A 19,954-nucleotide genomic window follows, 5' to 3' on the forward strand; every position below is an offset into this window, starting at 1 on the left:
GGCGACAAAAGGGGGAAAACAGGGACATCCTCTATAATAATAATAAAAGGCTAATAAGCACATTGACTGAACGGCAGAATGACCAGTGGCTATGATGCGCACTGGCCACCAGGGGGCAGACGCTCAATGCAGGAGCTGCACACTGGTGGTCAGTGCACTTCCATATGGGGTGTGCCACTCAGCCAGAAGCTTGCTCATGGCTGGCCAGCGCAGTGGTGGTGGCAGGAGCCTCTCCCACCTCCATGGTAGCACTAAGAATGTCCAACTAATGGTTTAGACCCGATCCCTTGGGGGCCTAAGCCTTTAGTCGGACATCCCTGAGGGCTCCCTGGCTGCTAGAAGGATGTCTGACAGCAAGCTTAGGCCCGATCCCTTGGGGGAGTGGGCCTAAGTCGACAGGTGGACATCCCCCAAGGGGTCCTGGACTGTGAATGGGTGCAGGCTGGGCTCAGGGGACCTCCCCCCCTACCCCGAGTGCACAAATTTTTGTGCACCGGGCCTCTAGTATTAAATAAAAATCATGCAGTTAAGTAATTGAATGAGTCTAATTGCTAACCTGGTTAACTCATGATGGTATGCATTGTAAATGATGTAAATTGAGTGTAACTGTCACCTTCTGCTATGTCAGTTAACCTCAGAAGGGAACCATCTACAACAGGGGTGGGCAAACTTTCTGACTTGAGGGCCACAATGGGTTCTTAAACTGGACCGGAGGGCCGGAACAAACGCATGGATGGAGTGTTTGTGTGAACTAATATAAATTCAAAGTAAACATCATTACATAAAAGGGTACGGTCTTTTTTTTTTTTTAGTTTTATTCATTTCAAATGGGCCGGATCCGGCCCGCGGGCCGTAGTTTGCCACGGCTGGCCTACAAGTTTCTGAAATACTTGAATATTTCAGTTATTTAGAAATCCAAGACATTTTCTTTATCTCTAGCACATATTGCTGTACATATCATTGTTTTAACAATTGACTAATAAAACCTTATGATATTAGAATATCTATATTCATTTTAGACTTTATTTCACATTAGGTCATTAGTAAAGAAGCTCAACTACTGGTATTTACAATCCCTATTTTTGAACCTTTGCCTTCCCAATACTACATCCGAGCAGTGTCTGATAGATGGTTAGGAGCTGAAGCTGTGTGTATTATCAACTTTCAACATCTGATTCTACCAGAGAGACATCCTCCCCATACAGGTAACATATTGAATAGTAATTTGAAACATAGATGTTCCAAAATGGTTGTTTTTGTTAATGTTGAAAAGCATCTATGCTTTAAAATTGTTTGAATCTGGATTGAAATCTTACTTATAATAATTCATGTCCATATTAGTTTCCATTGGCTAGACCAACAGTTCACTTGATCACTCTAGTTTGGCCAGTTGTCAAATAGATCAAAAGTAATTTGTTATAGTAGCCATTGTAGTACTGAACTTTACAAATGGCTTTCATTTTCTACAAATTGGAGTAGATTTACTTTTGTTCTGTAACATTGCATGTTTTTATACACCTCTCATTCACATTACTTCCCTGCTTAGAGAAGAAAGATATGGCACTATAGTTGAGTTATGGGGAACTCCCCCCAAAAAGTGTCCAATGGGTCAATATTATAAATGTGGTAATGGCAGGGGAAAGGCCTGTACCTAGTATATAAGAATTTATGTTAAGCTTTTTTTCCCCCTCTAAAGAATTAAGGTTTGTTTTAATTTATTCCTAAGATACAGTATTCAGTATTGTGTATATTTTCCAGTTATTGTTTAACAGTATCTGATGTGTCTTTTCAGAATTACTGGATCTTCAGCCTTTACCAATTACGGCTTTGGGGTGTGAAGCATATGAAGCACTGTACAACTTTAGCCACTTTAACCCTGTGCAGACACAAATATTTCATACGCTATATCACACAGACTGCAATGTCCTGCTTGGAGCGCCCACTGGATCAGGAAAGACTGTTGCAGCTGAATTAGCCATTTTCAGAGTCTTCAACAAGTACCCTACTTCAAAGGTCTGTTTGAAAGAATCACAGGCTTACATTCAATTAGAAAAGGCATTTTATAATCTGTATATTAGCCCATTCTAAGTATACTGGCAGGACTTCATGAAGAGCTTTGTTACTCTCTTAGGAAATTTTTCTGGTTGGTGGAGTTGGGGGGGGTGGGGGGAGGGATGGAGATCAGATTTACAGTAACTGGCTACCCAAGCATTTACCTTAAATTTTGGATTCTTCCAGTTCAATTTCTAATGTACATATGGTACTCACATGTCCTTTCGGCATCATAAGATATCTGTACTTTATCGGCATTTTCATTGTAAGATACTTAATTCATAGCCATATTTATAAGATATATAATGATTCATAATCCAAAGTCTTTGATTATGAAGGAAATGCAAACACTTTAACAAATACAGTTTGATTATATACAGAAATGTAGAGGTAGCTTTTATTCCACTTTTCTCTAAATGACCATATCATTATGTAATGTAAAATAACATGGCAAGTCAAATACATATTGATTTTCAGTGTTCCTAAAATGCAAAATACAGTTTAAAAATATTATTTCTTAGGAAAGCTGAGTCATAGTTGTGATTGGAATTATGGGCTATTTTTCTGATTTTATTATTTCAGAAATGTTTTAACTTCCTTTTTAGTGACTTCTAATTAGTGGCTTTTCTTCCCTGATTAGTTTTCCTACTTCTCAGTGATTATTGATCCATTAATACAACAGTAGAGCTCTACTCTAAATGTGAAACATTTTAGAAAGGAAAGCATTATTTTTCAGTGAATAATCTGTATGTAAATTTGGATTATTAGGACAATTTGTTTTTCAAAAAAATAAAAATAAAAGGGATAACACCTAAACTATACACATAAATGACATCTTCCATAAGAATCTACATTAAAATTTAAACAAGCAGAGTATTTTTCTTCCAAATTTCAAAATTAGTAACTTTTTTCATGAAAAAGTTACAACTCCAATAACTCTTGATTATAATTCCAAGAAAAACTTATTATCATCCAAACCCTAATTTTCTCTCTGTAATATATTGTCTCATAATTTTTTTATTTTTTTACATTACATTAGAAGATAATTTTACTGTAAAATACTTTTTGTGAAAATTATCTTTGGTGCTTCTTAGAAAATATTTAAAATTTTCTGTCAGTATTTTTATGATGATGTATTACATTTACCAGTAAATCTTACTTTGGATAAATGTAGATTGAGTTAATGGCTTTTCCCCATTAATTTAAAATTTTAAGCTTTTCAGTAATAAAAGATAAATTTTAAAACCACATTGTCATAATGTGATAAATTTTATGGAGTTTACCTTTATTTGAAACTACTGTCACTATTTTCATGAGTGTCCTTTTGCCCCCCCTCCTTTAGGCAGTATATATTGCACCCCTGAAAGCCCTAGTTCGTGAAAGAATGGATGATTGGAAAGTTAGAATAGAAGAAAAACTTGGTAAAAAGTAAGTTCTTATTTTTTTCAAAAGATATGCTGTGAATAATCTAAAGAGACCAATAAATAAAAGACTTGCAAAATTTGCAGTGATTTTCATAGTCTGTTATTTAAAGCAGGGGTGGGGAACTTCCACTGGTAGGATGGCTTACAAGGCCCGTGAAATCATTTGGTCTGACTGCCAAGGCATTAGGGGTATATTAGATGTTTGACCAAATATAGCAGGCTAATATAGTTGATAATTTTGTATGGCCTGTGAATGAATGATGTTATAAATATCCAAGTGGCACTTGGCAGAGAAAGGGTTCCCCACCCCTGCTTTAGACTCATTGAACATTTCAGATATCAAAGGGAGATAAAATAGTTTTTAGCATTATAAAGTTTTATTTTGAAAGATGTATTTTGGCCTTTCCAAGGTCATATGTCACTCAAAAAGTTAAAGGGATAATTTTTATTGCTCTCCAGAGTTATTGAACTAACAGGGGATGTGACTCCTGATATGAAGTCCATTGCCAAAGCTGACCTTATCGTCACCACACCAGAAAAGTGGGATGGAGTCAGCAGAAGCTGGCAGAACAGGAACTATGTAAAGCAAGTCACGATTCTCATCATAGACGAGATCCATCTGCTGGGTGGGTACCGCTGTATCTGATGCCATTTTACAAAATTTGACTCTCTTACCTGCATCAGCCAGCATCAGGATTTGTTAAATGATTAACGTGCATTGTTCTTATTTCCTAGGGGAGGAAAGAGGCCCTGTTCTAGAAGTCATTGTCTCTCGGACGAATTTCATCTCATCACACACAGAAAAGCCCGTTAGAGTAGTTGGACTATCGACTGCATTAGCTAATGCCAGAGACCTTGCTGACTGGCTCAATATTCGTCAGGTATATGGAAGATGGATAAATCAGGCATTCAATAATGTGGCTTAGGTTTCCTCATTTAGGAGGCAGTCTAACATTATAAACTTAAATATAAAAACTGAAAATGGTTTCTCTCTCATTTTTCCTCTAGATGGGTTTATTCAACTTCCGACCATCAGTGCGCCCAGTTCCACTGGAAGTTCACATTCAAGGCTTCCCCGGTCAACATTACTGTCCCCGTATGGCTAGTATGAATAAGCCTACATTTCAGGGTGAGCTCCGGATTCTTAGAATGAATAGCAACCATTCTGTGATAGCCTTTAAATGCATTCTAAATAATGTGAGTTTCTTAGAAAGGGTGATACTGCTCCACTTTCTACAGATATCTAAAACTATCTCAACTCTTCAGGAATCTATATATATAAAAGCCTAAGTGACCGGCCGACTGGCCAGTAGCTATGACGCACACTGACCACCAGGGGCCAGATACTCAATGCAGGAGCTACCAAGCTGCAGTCACTTGCCAGCAGTGGTGCTCGGGTGACGCTCCCAGAACCAGAGAGGAAGGAGCCTGATTCCGGGGTGCATCACCCGAGAACCGCCCTTTTGCAATCCAGGACTTCTTGCGGGATGTTGGAGAGCCTGTTTCTGCCCCATCCTCACAGGCCAGGCCGAGGGACCCCACTGGTGAGGAATCTGTGCACTGGGCCTCTAGTATATGTTGAATTAGCTATTGAAAATTAGATTTCCAAATGATAAGACATTTGTTGTAGAATAAATGTATATAATGTTAAATAGTAATCAAACCAATCTAAAAATCTGCTAAGGTGTTTTCTTATGGAAGTAGCTTGAGCAAAGGATAAATAGAAGCCACAGTAAAAAAACAGAACCATATGATCTTAATTTTTACCAGAAACCATAAAACTTAACAAATGTCAGTACTTTTTTTTACTTCTGTTTCTGTGTTGTTGTTTTTTGTTTTCCCCTTAATAAAAAAATTAGGCAAGCAGAAAAGATTTAAGAATAACACTCTTATTTTGTAGAAACATGTTTTGTTTAGGCTGCATAAGGAATATTTATTATATCAATTAAAAATAACCTCCAAAATAAATTTTCTAATGTGAACGGCTGTTGATTGTGAGGTGACAGTTGTGAGGTGACTTTTTAGCTGCTGTAATTAGCCTTATGACAGAAGCAAAGTATTGATTGTGAACTAGAGACCAATCTTGGCAGTTCAGATTATTTACACCTCCACAGAAGCATTGTACAAAATCACTAATGAACAATAAATCTGCCCTATGCTGTTCAGGCACACCTGTTCTTGCTGCAGCAAAAATCCATTAAATGGTGAGGTTTAAAAAAGACACATTCATTCACGATTATGTGTTCAAATGATACCAATATTGTACTAACATGTATTTTAAACATTGTATATCTAATATGGTTTATCAAAACATTGCCATTTACATTCTATACTATTCTGATAAACTTGAGAAATGAAATAAATGAGTTTATTTTTTAAGTATGTATTGTTGAGATTGCTTATATTTATTTAAAAAGTGGCTGATTGCATACCAGTGATTGAAATGAAGCAGCCTGCATTGTGTAAATCAATAGTAAAGAACTGAAATACTTATACTTCTCTAGATATGGTATAGGTACAGCAGCTATCTTTATAAGCTATTTAGCTATGCCCATAGCAGATCACTATATTTCTTTGAGTTTAGAAATATGATTTTATGATAGCTTTATACTCACTATTAGAGTATAAATATAGTCAAGGTCATGACAACACTTTTATTATAAATCTTATTTCTTAGTCCATAAAAAGAAATTATACAGCTTAAATTTGAAACAAGAAATTATAAGCAGGTTGGCCTTTCATCATATAAAAATTTTAAATATCTGACTCTTTTAAGAGAGCTACGTGGACATAAGTATGAATTCTATTTGTGCCATTTTACCAGTATTTTGGAGCCTGTTATAGCAAAGAAACCTCACTTTCAATTAATTCAAATGATATATGTGACTCCTTAAGTTTTTTTTTGTTTCTTTGTTTTCAATCTTAAGACTCAGTTTTTAAACTAATCACCTCATCTTAGGTGTGCCAACTCTCCATGGGCCATCACGCAGACGTGGGCTCAGGCCTGGTGTTCTCTTCAGCTCTCCTCTGCATTCTCTTATCATCCTACTTGAAATCCTACACGTTTTAAGGAAAATGTTCTTCTGGCTTATCTCTTACTAGTTTATTTATTAAAATTCTCTTAATTTTCCCTCTAATGTGAACAGAGCAAAACTCAAAGGAATTTTTTGTGGCTTTTCTTAGAGAGTGTTGATCGCCCTGTAGGACTTGACTCTCTCTCCATATCCCAGGACCAGTTAATTCTGTAATATCATTTCTCAGGCAAGCAGAGAACCAACTCAGAAACAGAAAACACCACCTGAGATCCAGTACCCATATACAGCTATTATTGGAGAGCCTCCGCTTTTTGGTGTCTCCTTCCTCAGCAGCTCAGAACAGACCTGGGAGCCAGCAAAGTTAACTCTTCCCTGTCCCAGGCAGTGTATCCCTCAGGGCCAGCTACCTTCCTTTGCTGTCCTTTCTAAAATATGCTGTCAGTCCATCTAGCACCTCAGAAATGCTATGATTCATGACTAAATTAAGAATTCACTTAACTAGCTTACAACATTAGCTTTCCTATATCGCTTCGATATTCTAATAAATTCAGATTTTAGTATAAGTGGCTTACTATTTTATTTTCCACAACTTTTCTACAGCAATTAGAAGCCATTCTCCAGCCAAACCTGTTTTGATATTTGTCTCATCAAGGCGTCAAACTCGTCTTACTGCTCTGGAATTGATAGCTTTTCTGGCTACTGAAGAAGATCCGAAGCAGTGGCTGAATATGGATGAAAGAGAGGTAAGCAGTATATTTTATTTCTACTTCATATAAATGTCAAATTAGTTTGTATTGTAGTATAATAAAAATAACATTTAATTATGTTTAGTTTTAATCTACACTAAACATAATGTTTAGTTTAACATTACAGAACTTTTTTTTAAGAATAGAGGAAAGCCCTAACCGGTTTGGCTCAGTGGATAGAGCATCGGCCTGCGGACTCAAGGGTCCCAGGTTCGATTCCGGTCAAGGGCATGTACCTTGGTTGTGGGCACATACTCAGTAGGGAGTGTGCAGGAGACAGCTGATTGATGTTTCTCTCTCACTGATGTTTCTAACTCTCTATCCCTTTCCCTTCCTCTCTGTAAAAAATCAATAAAATATATTTTAAAAAAGATATTTAAAAAAAAGAAGAATAGAGAAAAGAAGAAATGTGTAATACCACCTTAACACTATTAATATTTTGATATATTAGATAAAAAATAAATATTTAGTGGAAAAAGACTGAAATTTCTTATATTTATCCTTGTAGTTTTTATGTTTAACATCATCACCTGTATATTTTAATATTCAACTAAGTTTTCATAATATTTGAGTGTTTACTGCCCTCAAGGAACTTATCAATTTTGTAAAATTAACTTTTTATAAAATATCTAACATGACCAGTTTTAAAAATTTAGTAATTTAGGAAACACTAAGTATATAAAACTTTAAAAGCTGTTGTTATCCTTTAACCAAGTAATAACCATCATTAAAATTTTAAGCAATAATAATTTTGTATCTACATAATTATGTTAATTATGTACCTGTTCAATTGTATTTTCCTGCTATAATTAAATAATTACACATCTTTATTACTATAGGGTTTTTTATTTAGAATTATTTGCTTGGTATAGAATTCTAAATTTAAAATTAATGGATCAAATAATACCAATATATTTATAACTTTTCATGTACACTGCTAATTGTTTTCAAAAAGGGCTGTATCATTTAATGTTATCACCATTCATGCATGAAGTATGAATTGTCAGCAGTATCTGAGAGTGACAGTTTTACAACATCCTCACTTGCTGTAATTTATTGATATATTATAGATAAAATGTTCCTATTTTAATTCTTCAATATGTACCTTGGTTTTTGTGTACTGGAACTTTTTTTTCATACGTATATTTACTAATTGTCTACTTTTTCTCTATTTTGTCTTCTCATTCCTTTGGGTTTTATCTGTTGCTGAATTTTATATGATATCACTTTTTTCATATATATTTATTGCTATATACATATTAATCTTTCATCTACTTTATTAGTTAATTTTGCTAGTCTAGTTCATTGATGTCTTTTTATCATACTTGTTTTTACAAACAGAAGTTTTTTCATTTTATATAATGCAATTTTTTAATGTGGTTCCTTCTATTCCTCAATGTAGTTATATTTAGTGAGTTTCCTTCATTATGCTTTTCCATTTCAAAAAAAATATATTTTCCTAGTTGGAGTTATGATGAAAAAATAGATGAAATCAGTAATAAAAATAATTGCATTGTCTCCCTTCTTCCTCCCTATCTCCCCTTTCTCATTTCATGCAGCCTGAAAAACCAGTAAAAACAGTGTTTTAAGCCCCTAGTATCCAGTCTCAATAGTTTGCATTTTCTCTCCTATTTCTCATAAATTCTTTAGGGTTAGTATACCTGTTAGATGATACTGTATGTACTACAGTAATACATTAATTAGTGATAGTTAACTAATATTTCAAAATGTTTTTGCATAGCACCACAGATGACCTTATTTACTAATAAGTAGCAGACCTTAACATTAGTTTCATGTAAAAGGTATCACATGACTCCTTGAAGTAGAGTGAAAGCTATCATTTTATCTTTCAAGTTTCGTCATTACTTCCTTAATGTTACTTGTATATGTGTACCAAATATTTTTCAAGATAATAATTTAAGATCAAAATAATTTTGTCAAAAGTTTTCTTGTCCTGTGTTATTTAATTAGCATGCCCCAATAATCACCCTGTTGGGTCTACACAGTATCTTGACTTAGGAAGCAAATGCTGAAAAAAATAGATGTTCGGAATATTGACAGTTTAGTTTATGTACAGCATACAGCTAAGCTTAATTTTTTCCTCTTTCGTTACATTTCTAAAAGTGTTCCAAATGGAGATTTTTCTTTGATGTCAAGGTACAAAGTACATACCTATTGGACACATTTGGGATATTGGCTGAAAATATATATATAGGGCTGTGTGTTTAGCACATATGTGACTCACATTAGCCTCAAATGTGAACCTCATGTGCTCTTCCCAGGTACAGTGCAACTGTACTATGTTTTTTCATTTTAATGTTCAAGACCTAAGGCACTACGGGCAGCACAGCCATTGTATAAAGTTACTTCTCTGTTCTGTACTTTTTGTCAGCACAAACATTTCTCAATAGAAGCTAATTAGAAACCATAGAATTTAGTTGCATGGTTTCTGCTGTTTTGTAGTTTCATTGCTATAATAGGACAGCTAGAAACAGTCATTATGTTTCACCAAGCTCATCTCAAGACCAAGACAACAGGCTTTGTTTTATTCCTGCCTCTAAAAACAATCACCTTTCAAATAAAAATTTCAGAGGGTTTGCAGCTGATTACTATGCAAATTCAATCTGTACCAAAACCTACCATATAGCAGGTGTTTTCATTGTTGAATACCCTAAAAAACTTAAAATAGGAGGACTTTTTAACACTTAAACCTTTGTGTTACTTTCCATGCATCCTGGGTCAGAAGTTTAGTGCATTTCCTGTTGCTGCCTCTTGTACGGTCTCAGATTGGTGTTCTGTGTCAGGGCATAGGTATTTGGGTAGGACTCTAGCGTTGACAACGTGAGCATTCAAAGGAGGCAGGTAAACACAATTATCCTGGCAGCTGTGGAGCAGGGTGCCTCTGGAATAGGGCAGCATAAAAATCATTCTACAATTGAATGGTGTTAAGTCAGGAAGTGATCCTAGATATGGAGGTGGAAGGGATGGGAAGAAAAGAAAGCTAAGGTAAATCTAAAGAAGATGGACAGAAAGAATATGACTAAGGAGAAATATATGTGTTCTAATTTATTTCCTAGCAAAGGCAGGACGAGTTACCCATCTATCTATCCAGTAAAGTTTCAAAGTAAAGTATTAGGAAGGACCCCTTCAAATGTATTAGTGATGTGAAATACGAGGGAGCCTCAAAAGTTATCCCTTTTATATTTGCCATTATGAAGTAATTACATCATTTTTTGGAATCAATTCTTATCATAATTTTAAAGTTCATGGGCAAATGCTCCCATGACCCTTGGATTACAATTTGAAAGCCATTAACCTCAAACTATCAGTGGGTTTTTACATCAAGCTCTCAAGCATCGAGTTCAAGACAAACATCAGAATGCCTGAGCTTCGTTCTATAGCATGCAGCAAAAATAGGGAGATATCTAAGAAAGGGGTGTTCTTGGGCACTAAAAGGTTGTAGGCTAAACAAGTTACATACTCTAACTTATATGTATTTTAAGATCACTTTTGCTGTTTAGTGGAAAATGGGTTGAAATGGATATAAGCATGTAATTGATGGTGGTGACCTGAGGGCCACTAGGGTGGTGACAATGGGAATGAAAAGATGCTTTGGGCTGGATTCAGTAGTACTGTCTGATAAATAAGGAGTGGAGGTTGAGAAAAAGAAAACAAGAATGGCTCCCCTGTTATTAACTCTAAACATCTGAGTAAATAATGGTGTCGTTTATTAAAATGGGGAGGGCTGAGAGGATGGGCTAGAAAGGAAGGAGGAGACATGTTTTAGTTTTTATTTAAAAGTTATATTTTGGACACATTAATTTGTATGTCTAAGATTTTCAAATGGAGATTTTAAGGCAACTAGATGTAGGAAGTCTGTATCTCACAGAGGGTGTGAGATGGGCATGTGAACTTGAGAACATCACGCTAGAGCAGCCTTTATACTTATTTTTTTATTCAATTTATTGGAGTGACATTGGTTCACAAAATCATACAGGTTTCAAGTATTTAACTAAACAAAACATCATCTGCACACTGCATTGTGCACCCAACCCCCAAAGCAAAGTCTCTTTCCTTCCCCATTTACCCCCTTTTTATCCCTCAATCCCCATCCCTTTCCCTCTGGCTGTAACCACACTGTATATAAAACATAGACACAGACAACAGTGTGTGGTGATAGAAGCAGTCTTTAAACTCAGGTGAGTGCATGAGACCCTGAGACAGAGTGGAGAACTAGAGGGCAGCCCTTGAGGGACTCCTCACTGTGAGCTTAGGCAGAAAGCGGGGAGCTGGCAAAGGGCACTGAGCAAATGATGCCGGTGAAGAAGAATGTTCTAAACACTGTGGAAGAGAGGGTTCGTGAAGGAAGGAGTGCTTGACTGCATCAAATGTTAATGGAGTGCAGTGACGTGAGAGCAGAGACACTCCCCTGGGATTTAGCACTTGGATGTGCTGGAAGAACTTGGCAAGCGGAGTCAGTGACATGTTGTGAACAGAAGTCAGCATGGGATGAGTTGAGGAATAAATGGGTGGGAGGGGAAGGAAATGAAAGCAAATAGGACATACAACTCCTAGAATATCTGCTATGTAATTTAATTAATGTTAAAATTTAGCACCTAACAAGTATGGTCTGTTGGTTTCCACCAGATATTCTGCGGTCTGGTCCCACATGCAAGAGGGAACGGTACTAGGATCTGGATAGTTGCCAGCCTGCACTAACAGATAAAAGAGCAGAGGGAAAACCCTTTCTTTTAAGTGGCCATAGTGATTGAAAGCTCAGAATGCTGCCCTACTTCATCTCACACCTTGGATGAGATGCCATGTCTAGGGTGAGAGAGCAGAACCATGTCTGAATATGAGACTTTAGTCTTGCTTACATTATCCCCCTCAACTCCTCTATGTATCTCACACTGCAATTAGCAGCAGTTTTCCTTCATACTGTTAATAATATAGGGCGCAGTATTATTCTGAGTTTCTGGCATCCACTGGGAAGTTTTAGAACATGTCCCCCACAGATAAGGGAGACTACTGTACGCTAAACATTATTAAAGAAGTGTGCTAATTAATAATTTTTTACTCAATGCTTCAAAGTAAATTTATGAAAAACTGTAGCATAGGTGTGCATAGGAGCACTCTCATGAAAAGTAAGATTGGTATTTTCACATGCCTGATGGTGAAGGAATTTTTAAATGCTTAAAAACTAAGCATAACTCATCCAGTCTCATTACAAGTATAGCTCTCATAGACTTACAAATAAACAGTCTAGCTTTACTCAAAATCATCACAAGTTCAGATGTGGTGGAGTTTCTGTTAGTGACGTTTCATTATCATTTTCTTTGATTCATTTGACTTTTTATTCACCATATGTCTATTGACCTTTTTCTATAGGTAAGAACCAGGCTTTGAAGATGGACTTTGAGATTGTTGAAAGTCAGTAATTAGAGTTTAATGCAGGATTATCACATTTTTAACTAGAAGGATCTGGGGTTTGTTTGTTTGTTTGTTTGTTTGTTTTAATTAAACTAAAATAGATTTGACTCGTGATACAAAAGCCTCACCCCCACTGCTATTTTGGTCAGGCCTCTGACCTCTTAACAACTGACCAGAAAAGAAACTATTAGGCTAAGGATATTAAGTGTCAGAATACATGTTATCTACAGATGTACTGCATTTAAACTCAGTTGAGCCTTATGGAATATTTGTGTAAGTAAGAGTAGCTATACGATAGGAAGCCATTCATTTTTATTTTGCCTTTGTTGCTATTGTGCATGTCCTCTTAAAGAGGCAAGACTCTTATTATGCTTAGTGATAGTTGATGTGTTGAGAGTGCTTTATAGTTCACTAAAGGCTTACATTATCTCATTTAATGATGAATTCTGGGAGGGTTGATGTTTTTATCCCATTTTACAATTGCAGAAATTGAAACTTAAAAGAGTTAAGTGATTTGCCCATTAGTACAAGCAAGTAAGTGGAGCTTGGGAATTCAAAACTAGGGTGTCTGACTCAGAGCCTGTGTTCTTTTAGTCTGCTAAATGGAATTATAGACAACATACTAACTAGAGAAAATGGAAAAGTCAAAGTGGGGGTGTGTGTGATTTGACAGGGATGGAAATACAATAAAGATAAAGTCAGTAGCTAAAATACCAAACACAAGCAACCAACAAGAGCTATACCATTCTCAATCCTGAGAGATGATATTTTAATTTACAAAAGAAGATAATTTTAGATATTCTTCATTTTGACACATAGGAGTGGATATACTCAAATAATAAAGAATTGAAAATTTGCAAATAATCTGCCTAGAGTTCCCCAGCTTGTGAGTCTCTAGGCTATTACTCGTTACTTCTAATCTTACCCGTTTTTTGCACAATAAGGTCCAGCCTTAAGCCAAATGAATGATGTCATTACTTTAAGTACTTTTTTTTTGTTTGTTTGTTTTTGTTTTTTTTAATACCCCTCTCATTCATGTACTGATTAGAGTGTGGCATTGAGAGCTTAGACCTAAGTCGGGCTTCCTGGGTTCCATACTGACTGCCCATTGCAAGCTATATGACCTTGGTGGGGTATTTAAACTCTGAACCTCATTCTTTTATTTATAAAAGAATAATAAAAATAATAACAATCCTATCCTCACAGGATTGTTGTGAGGATTTATAGTCCAATACAGAATTAAATGTTCAATAAATGTTAACTGTTACCACATTGAATAATACCTTATATACAGGTTCTTTTTGCTGAAAGTTTCTGGTAAAATTTGGTCATATTTTTATAATCTTTGGCTTATGATCCTTTACAGATTTAATTAATAGAGTATTTGTTCGTTTAAAATAATGCTACTTTAGAAAATTAATTCTATTAAGTTCTTTTCATCAGCTTTCTCTGCATTTTAAAGGCTTTTCAATATGTGGAAATGCTCTCCAACCATGTTTTGGAATCTGAATCTCTTAGAAATGGAAGTAAGCATACTCAGAAATAAATATGAAGCACTCCTGGCCGGTGTAGCTCAGTGGTTGAGCGTCTGCCTATGAGCCAGGAGGTCACAATTTGATTCCTGGCCAGGGCACAGGGGATTCCCGATGGGGGGCAGCCAATGATGATTCGCTCTCATTGATATTTCTAAGTTTCTCTTCCTCTCCCTTCCTCTCTGCAATCAATAAAAATATATTAAATAAATAAGTAAATAAATAAATAAATATGAAGCACATACACTGGGATTTCATACCAGAAGCATAGTGAATTAAATTAGAATAATTAATAAGGAAAAATCTTTAATATCTATAGCCCAGTTTTTTTTTTGTTTTTTTTTTCAAATATATTTTATTGATTTTTTACAGAGCGGAAGGGAGAGAGATAGAGAGTCAGAAACATCGATGAGAGAGAAACATCGACCAGCTGCCTCCTGCACATCTCCCACTGGGGATGTGCCCGCAACCCAGGTACATGCCCTTGACCGGAATCGAACCCGGGACCCCCCAGTCCGCAGGCCGACGCTCTATCCACTGAGCCAAACCGGCCTCGGCTATAGCCCAGTTTTGATATTACTGTTATTAAGAATCAGGCCAAGCGAAAAAGCACACATTGAAAATAATATTGTATGTATTTATTAGACATAGCAATATTATTTGGATTTTATTTATATATTTAATTTACATATAATTGTATATTTCATCACATAAATTATATATATATACATACATACATATACACACACAGTATGATGAATTATTTTGAGGTGTGGTTGTTGGGACTTCTAAAAGGGCAGCAAGAGAATATGATCTGAGGAGTACTAGTAAAGTTTGGAAACTTACCATCTTTAATTAATTTAGTTTTTTTTAAATTTTTCCTGTTAGTAGATCAGTAGAATGTTCTAAAGTATTTTTTCATTTTAGTTTTTCCCCTTCAGTCTATCCTGTAGAAATGTATTTTAAGAAGTTAATACTTAGTAATTATAAGGAAATGTTTTAACTTCATTTAACATCTGTACCAGATGTGATATATTTAATTATTTTTAATGAATGTATTCATAACTTATTATTCTGTATGGTGTATCTTTTATTGAGCATTTTAGATAATTGATAAGCATTATTTGGTGGCATCTGGTCTGAGTCTGATGTGCTTTGAAAAGAGTACAGAGTTCTGATAATGAGGATTCTGTGAAAATGGGAAAACCAGCACAACAATGTGCTTTGAGAAAGTATGGGTTTTTAGCATCTTGAAACAATATATCACACTCAAAGGGACAAAATTGGGCTGCACAGTCTGTTAGCTCATTCTTGTCCAATCTGGTCTCCTCCTTTCTTTCGGAGCCAGCATTGTCATCAACTCACTGAATTATATTCTGACTGGAATGTATTTCAGGCACAGAGTAATGTATCTACTTAAATGGAATCCTATCTTTCTACAAAAGCTTTTTTGAGTATAATAAATTTAAAATATAAAAAAATTCTATTAGGTTAAAGTAATTGGTTCAACAGTTTACATATGTGCCTCCTCCCCCACTACCCTAAGCAAAGACAACTACTTAAAGGAATATAGATCTGTTTTTCTTTTATTTATAATATTGAATAAAATTTTTTATTTAACTAACATATAGTCAGACATATGTTTAAGACCATTTATTGAAAAGATGCTTATACATTACAAGAAATTTTAGTTGAACAGAAATAAACTATGGAATTACAACTTTCTATATCAGAGTGTTTAATTATCATGAAAAAATTTTTTTAATGCTGTAGCAGTCTTTCTTAACTAGAATAATCCATAAATTCCTAAGGCATCCATTGTAGGCAATCAATGTACTTTTCTCCTAACCATCTAGAATGGTACTACCTGTGCTTGGAAAAATTGAGAAAATGGTAATTCAGATTTTATTTTCTCATGGAACCAGGATTTAAAATTCACTGAGTCTTTTGATTTGTAATATATGGGGTATGTAAATGAATTGGGCGTTATGTTATTTTATATAAAGGATTAAATGTGATAATTTTGTCAAGTAATAAGCACAATGCCTGATACATAATAAGAGCTCAACAAATAATATCTAGTATCATGTTTTAAGCTTTCATTATCCTATGTCCCTGAAAAATTTTGCTTAGATTATGTTTTGATCAAGATCAAATTTAAATGTAATCAAAAGTTTACATTTTCAAAATTTAAACAGGCTGTCCTAGTAGTGTTTTATGCTTAATGATTGAATAATATTACTATACATTTTGCTTTTTTATGATGTTCAAATAACTCAGAATTCGTCCACAGTAACCATGTAATAAATGAAGTTGTTTTTTGTGATTGTCCTCATGAGGATTTTAGGTCTTTGCCAGTTCAGATAGGCAAATAGTTCTTTTTAAGGCATTGATTTATGTGAACGTGGGGGCAGGGGAATGAGAAATAGAGAGCCTTCCCTGATGTGAAAGGACAGGATATTAATGCCCCACCAAACCTCCTGTCATAGGATTCTTTAGCTTTCCTATGGTAAATGGTACCTTACTTTTTGGATGTGCTTGGCATTGCCATGGAATAATAAATTATACAAGCTAAAAAAATACACTGCTGTTTTAGTTATGAAACTGGGGGGAGAGGGTGGGGGAATCCCTGAAACTAATTGTCAGAGCAAGAATATCAGTGAATTAAGTCTTGATAGTATAAATTGAAGATATTTTATGCAGTGAACTATTGAACAAAAAAATGGATAATAAGCTGTCACTTGAGAATGGCTAACATATAATTTATGAGACAAGACAAGCACCTTTCTTTATAGCATACATTCTTTATAGCTTACTTATCCTGTACTAATTTTAAAGGGAAAGTGAATTTATGTTAATACATTTCTATATTCTTGCTTAACAATTTACAAGGTAACTAATGCAGAAATATCAGGTGACCTTACTGTGACCATGAAACAAAAGGAACTGTTTATACATTGCATTCTGTTTAGGGGAAGTTGGTAAATAGCATTTCTGATGTGTCTCATTAAAATATGACCTTGTTTATGCAGTGCTTTTTTTACATTAATAATTATTATAAAGGCAAACATCATCTTCCTGTTTTTTGGATCGTTGGTATAAAACAGCTTGCTCCTACCTTAAAAAAAAAAGGAAAATATTTTGACCATTGGAAAAAAAATGCGTAAGAATGAAAACAATTGGAATGCTTCACAATACTGATTTGCTTGTCTTGCGCATTTTTACTAAGTGCAGCAGCAGCCTGCTAAAGTTTCTTGAGATGGAGATTTTGTGAGCTTCTTACTGGTCTATGCACAGCCAGTAGTGTGTTATAAGTATACTTGTGTATATTAGAAGTGGTTAATAGTAAAATGAAGTCTGAAGACAATGTCAGTTTTTAATATTTGTGAGTCTTCTGCCATGTAATAATTATGCATGTACCTATTTCCAAGTTCCCATTCCACAATTGGTCACTCTTGGACTGTGGTAGTGAAGCTACAGACATAACAAAAATGTGTCTTTTTAAAAGAATGCTTATGTACCCTCAAGCTATTTGGTCCCTGCACTACTTCCCTCGTGAAGTTGCCCAGAACGAACTTCCCCATGCTGCACCTCGTGTCATTCTCTGCTCAAGGACCGGTGGAGGTCTATCATTACATAGAGAGATTGGGCTTTCTGTTCAGTTCTTTGCAGGGAGACAATTTTGTAAGAAAATAGATGTGCTGCATGTTACCATAAAATCTGTGTTGCTTTGAGTATTTCACATGTAGAGTGGAAAGTGATAGAATATTCGGAGAGTATATATAAAATAAGAGTTTCCGAAACCCTTTAGACATGAAAGTTTAGTGAAACTGAGGCTGGATATTAGATCTGTTTTAAAATTTAAAAACTGGAATATATAAGAAATCAGAATATAGTAAGGTTAGGATGTAAAATAAGTGAGCTAAGGAATTATTTCACCAGAATTGCTAGAATAATTAACCAGTTATTTACCAAAAATAAACTTAGATTTATACCATAGTTCCTATTACAAGTTAATTACAAGTTAATTATTTAAATGTTAAAAATAAAACTATAACAAAAGTTGAACTAGTGGGTGAATATGTATTTGATCTCAAGATGAGGCAACAAAACATATGGGATTAATTTTAAATTTTAAAACCATAAAGTAAAAAAAAAAATTAAATTAAGTGTAGGACAAAAAACTAGATGAAAGCATTATAGCATATGATGGACAAGGAGTTAATACCCTTTATCCATAAAGACCTATCACAGGCCAATAAAAAAAAGGGCTATCATTTCCCTCTAAAAAAAATGAAAAGATAATTTACAAAGAAAAACAGCTGGGAAATATGAAAAATATTAACTGCACTATTGATCAAAGAAATGAGAAATAAACAAAAATAACACCAGTTTGATTTGTAAATTATTAAACTAAGGCTCAAGTTATCTTGCTTGCCCTGGGCCACGAAGGCCGTGAGGAAACCTAAATTGAACAATTCCTATCTGTGCAGTGGGATTATGACTGATTTTTAAATTATATTTTGTTAATATTTTCTAAATTTTTAGCACTAAGCCAAAAATAGAAGTCTTTTCTAGAGCAAGAGACATTGAAATGTTTTAGGCAATACTGTATCCCTTGAATCCCTTTAATAGTTAAGGGGATATTCCACTTACCCATAGGTGTGGGTTTTTTCCCTCGATGAAAAAGAAAGGGATGGAATACATTTAAACTTTATTTAGAATATACATAAAAATATTCTCTTCAGTTAATTTAACTTTAATCATAAGTACAGATGGGGCATATATTTTTATGCTCATAACCAAAACACAAAATAAATCAAATACAGTACTAATATAAACATTTTAAAGCTAATATACCTACATCTTATAATTGTTTGCATTTGCAGATGGAGGACATCATTGGAACGCTAAGAGATTCCAACCTGAAACTTACACTTGCTTTCGGAATAGGAATGCATCATGCTGGACTACATGAAAGGGACCGGAAGACAGTAGAGGAACTCTTCGTAAACTGTAAAGTTCAGGTATTGTTTTTTCCAGGACAAGATGTTTAAATGTAATTTAAAAGTTATGTTTTAGTTAAATGTGTTATCTTTTACTTTTTTAGGTTCTTATTGCCACAAGTACATTAGCCTGGGGTGTAAACTTTCCAGCTCATTTAGTAATTATTAAAGGAACAGAATATTATGATGGAAAAACAAGACGTTATGTGGATTTTCCAATTACTGGTAATTTTAAAAAATTTATCAATACATTAAGCTTCTGTGTGTACCTTATTTGAATTTATATGAATTAAGTTTTAGAGAATTGGTCACATTTAAACATATAATGAAGAAATTGTAAATTTTTGTTTCCAGTGCAAACATTAAAGTATTGAACCGTTTTATTTACTTTTACTTACCCAGTCTTACATTTATCCAATTTGTTTAGAAACATCCAAATCATAACTAATGGTTTCAAATTCATAAATAAATAAAAGTACTGATTAGTAGCTATTAGTGATGAATAAATTATAATTAAACATTAGAGTGTTTAATTTTAAAGTTATTTCACTAGAAATGATACTTTCATGAAACTTCTAGAACCAAAGCACTTGTTGCATGAACCATTTATTAACATATTTTAAAACTTGTTAAAATCATTTTCAGTGGTTTCTGAAGAGAGAAATATATTGTGTGTGTATTTATACTTGGTGAATATATGTAAAAGCTATATTATTTTTACTTCAGAAA

General features: G+C 34.5%; 1 protein-coding gene across 1 annotated transcript in view; it reads left to right on the forward strand.

Annotated features, from left to right (window-relative positions):
• Positions 1 to 19,954, forward strand: part of ASCC3 (activating signal cointegrator 1 complex subunit 3) — a 252,026-nt gene that overhangs the window by 149,249 nt on the left and 82,823 nt on the right. Inside the window, exons 24-32 of the mRNA XM_070418020.1 lie at positions 1,037 to 1,205; positions 1,793 to 2,013; positions 3,395 to 3,480; positions 3,936 to 4,102; positions 4,212 to 4,357; positions 4,485 to 4,605; positions 7,112 to 7,254; positions 19,109 to 19,246; positions 19,330 to 19,450. Coding sequence (XP_070274121.1) covers positions 1,037 to 1,205; positions 1,793 to 2,013; positions 3,395 to 3,480; positions 3,936 to 4,102; positions 4,212 to 4,357; positions 4,485 to 4,605; positions 7,112 to 7,254; positions 19,109 to 19,246; positions 19,330 to 19,450 — 1,312 coding nt within the window. The remainder of the gene's footprint in view (positions 1 to 1,036; positions 1,206 to 1,792; positions 2,014 to 3,394; positions 3,481 to 3,935; positions 4,103 to 4,211; positions 4,358 to 4,484; positions 4,606 to 7,111; positions 7,255 to 19,108; positions 19,247 to 19,329; positions 19,451 to 19,954) is intronic.

Source organism: Myotis yumanensis, unplaced genomic scaffold, assembly GCF_028538775.1.
Source record: "Myotis yumanensis isolate MYYU_CA2020_CCGP unplaced genomic scaffold, mMyoYum1.0.hap1 SCAF_6, whole genome shotgun sequence".
NCBI lineage: Eukaryota > Metazoa > Chordata > Mammalia > Chiroptera > Vespertilionidae > Myotis > Myotis yumanensis.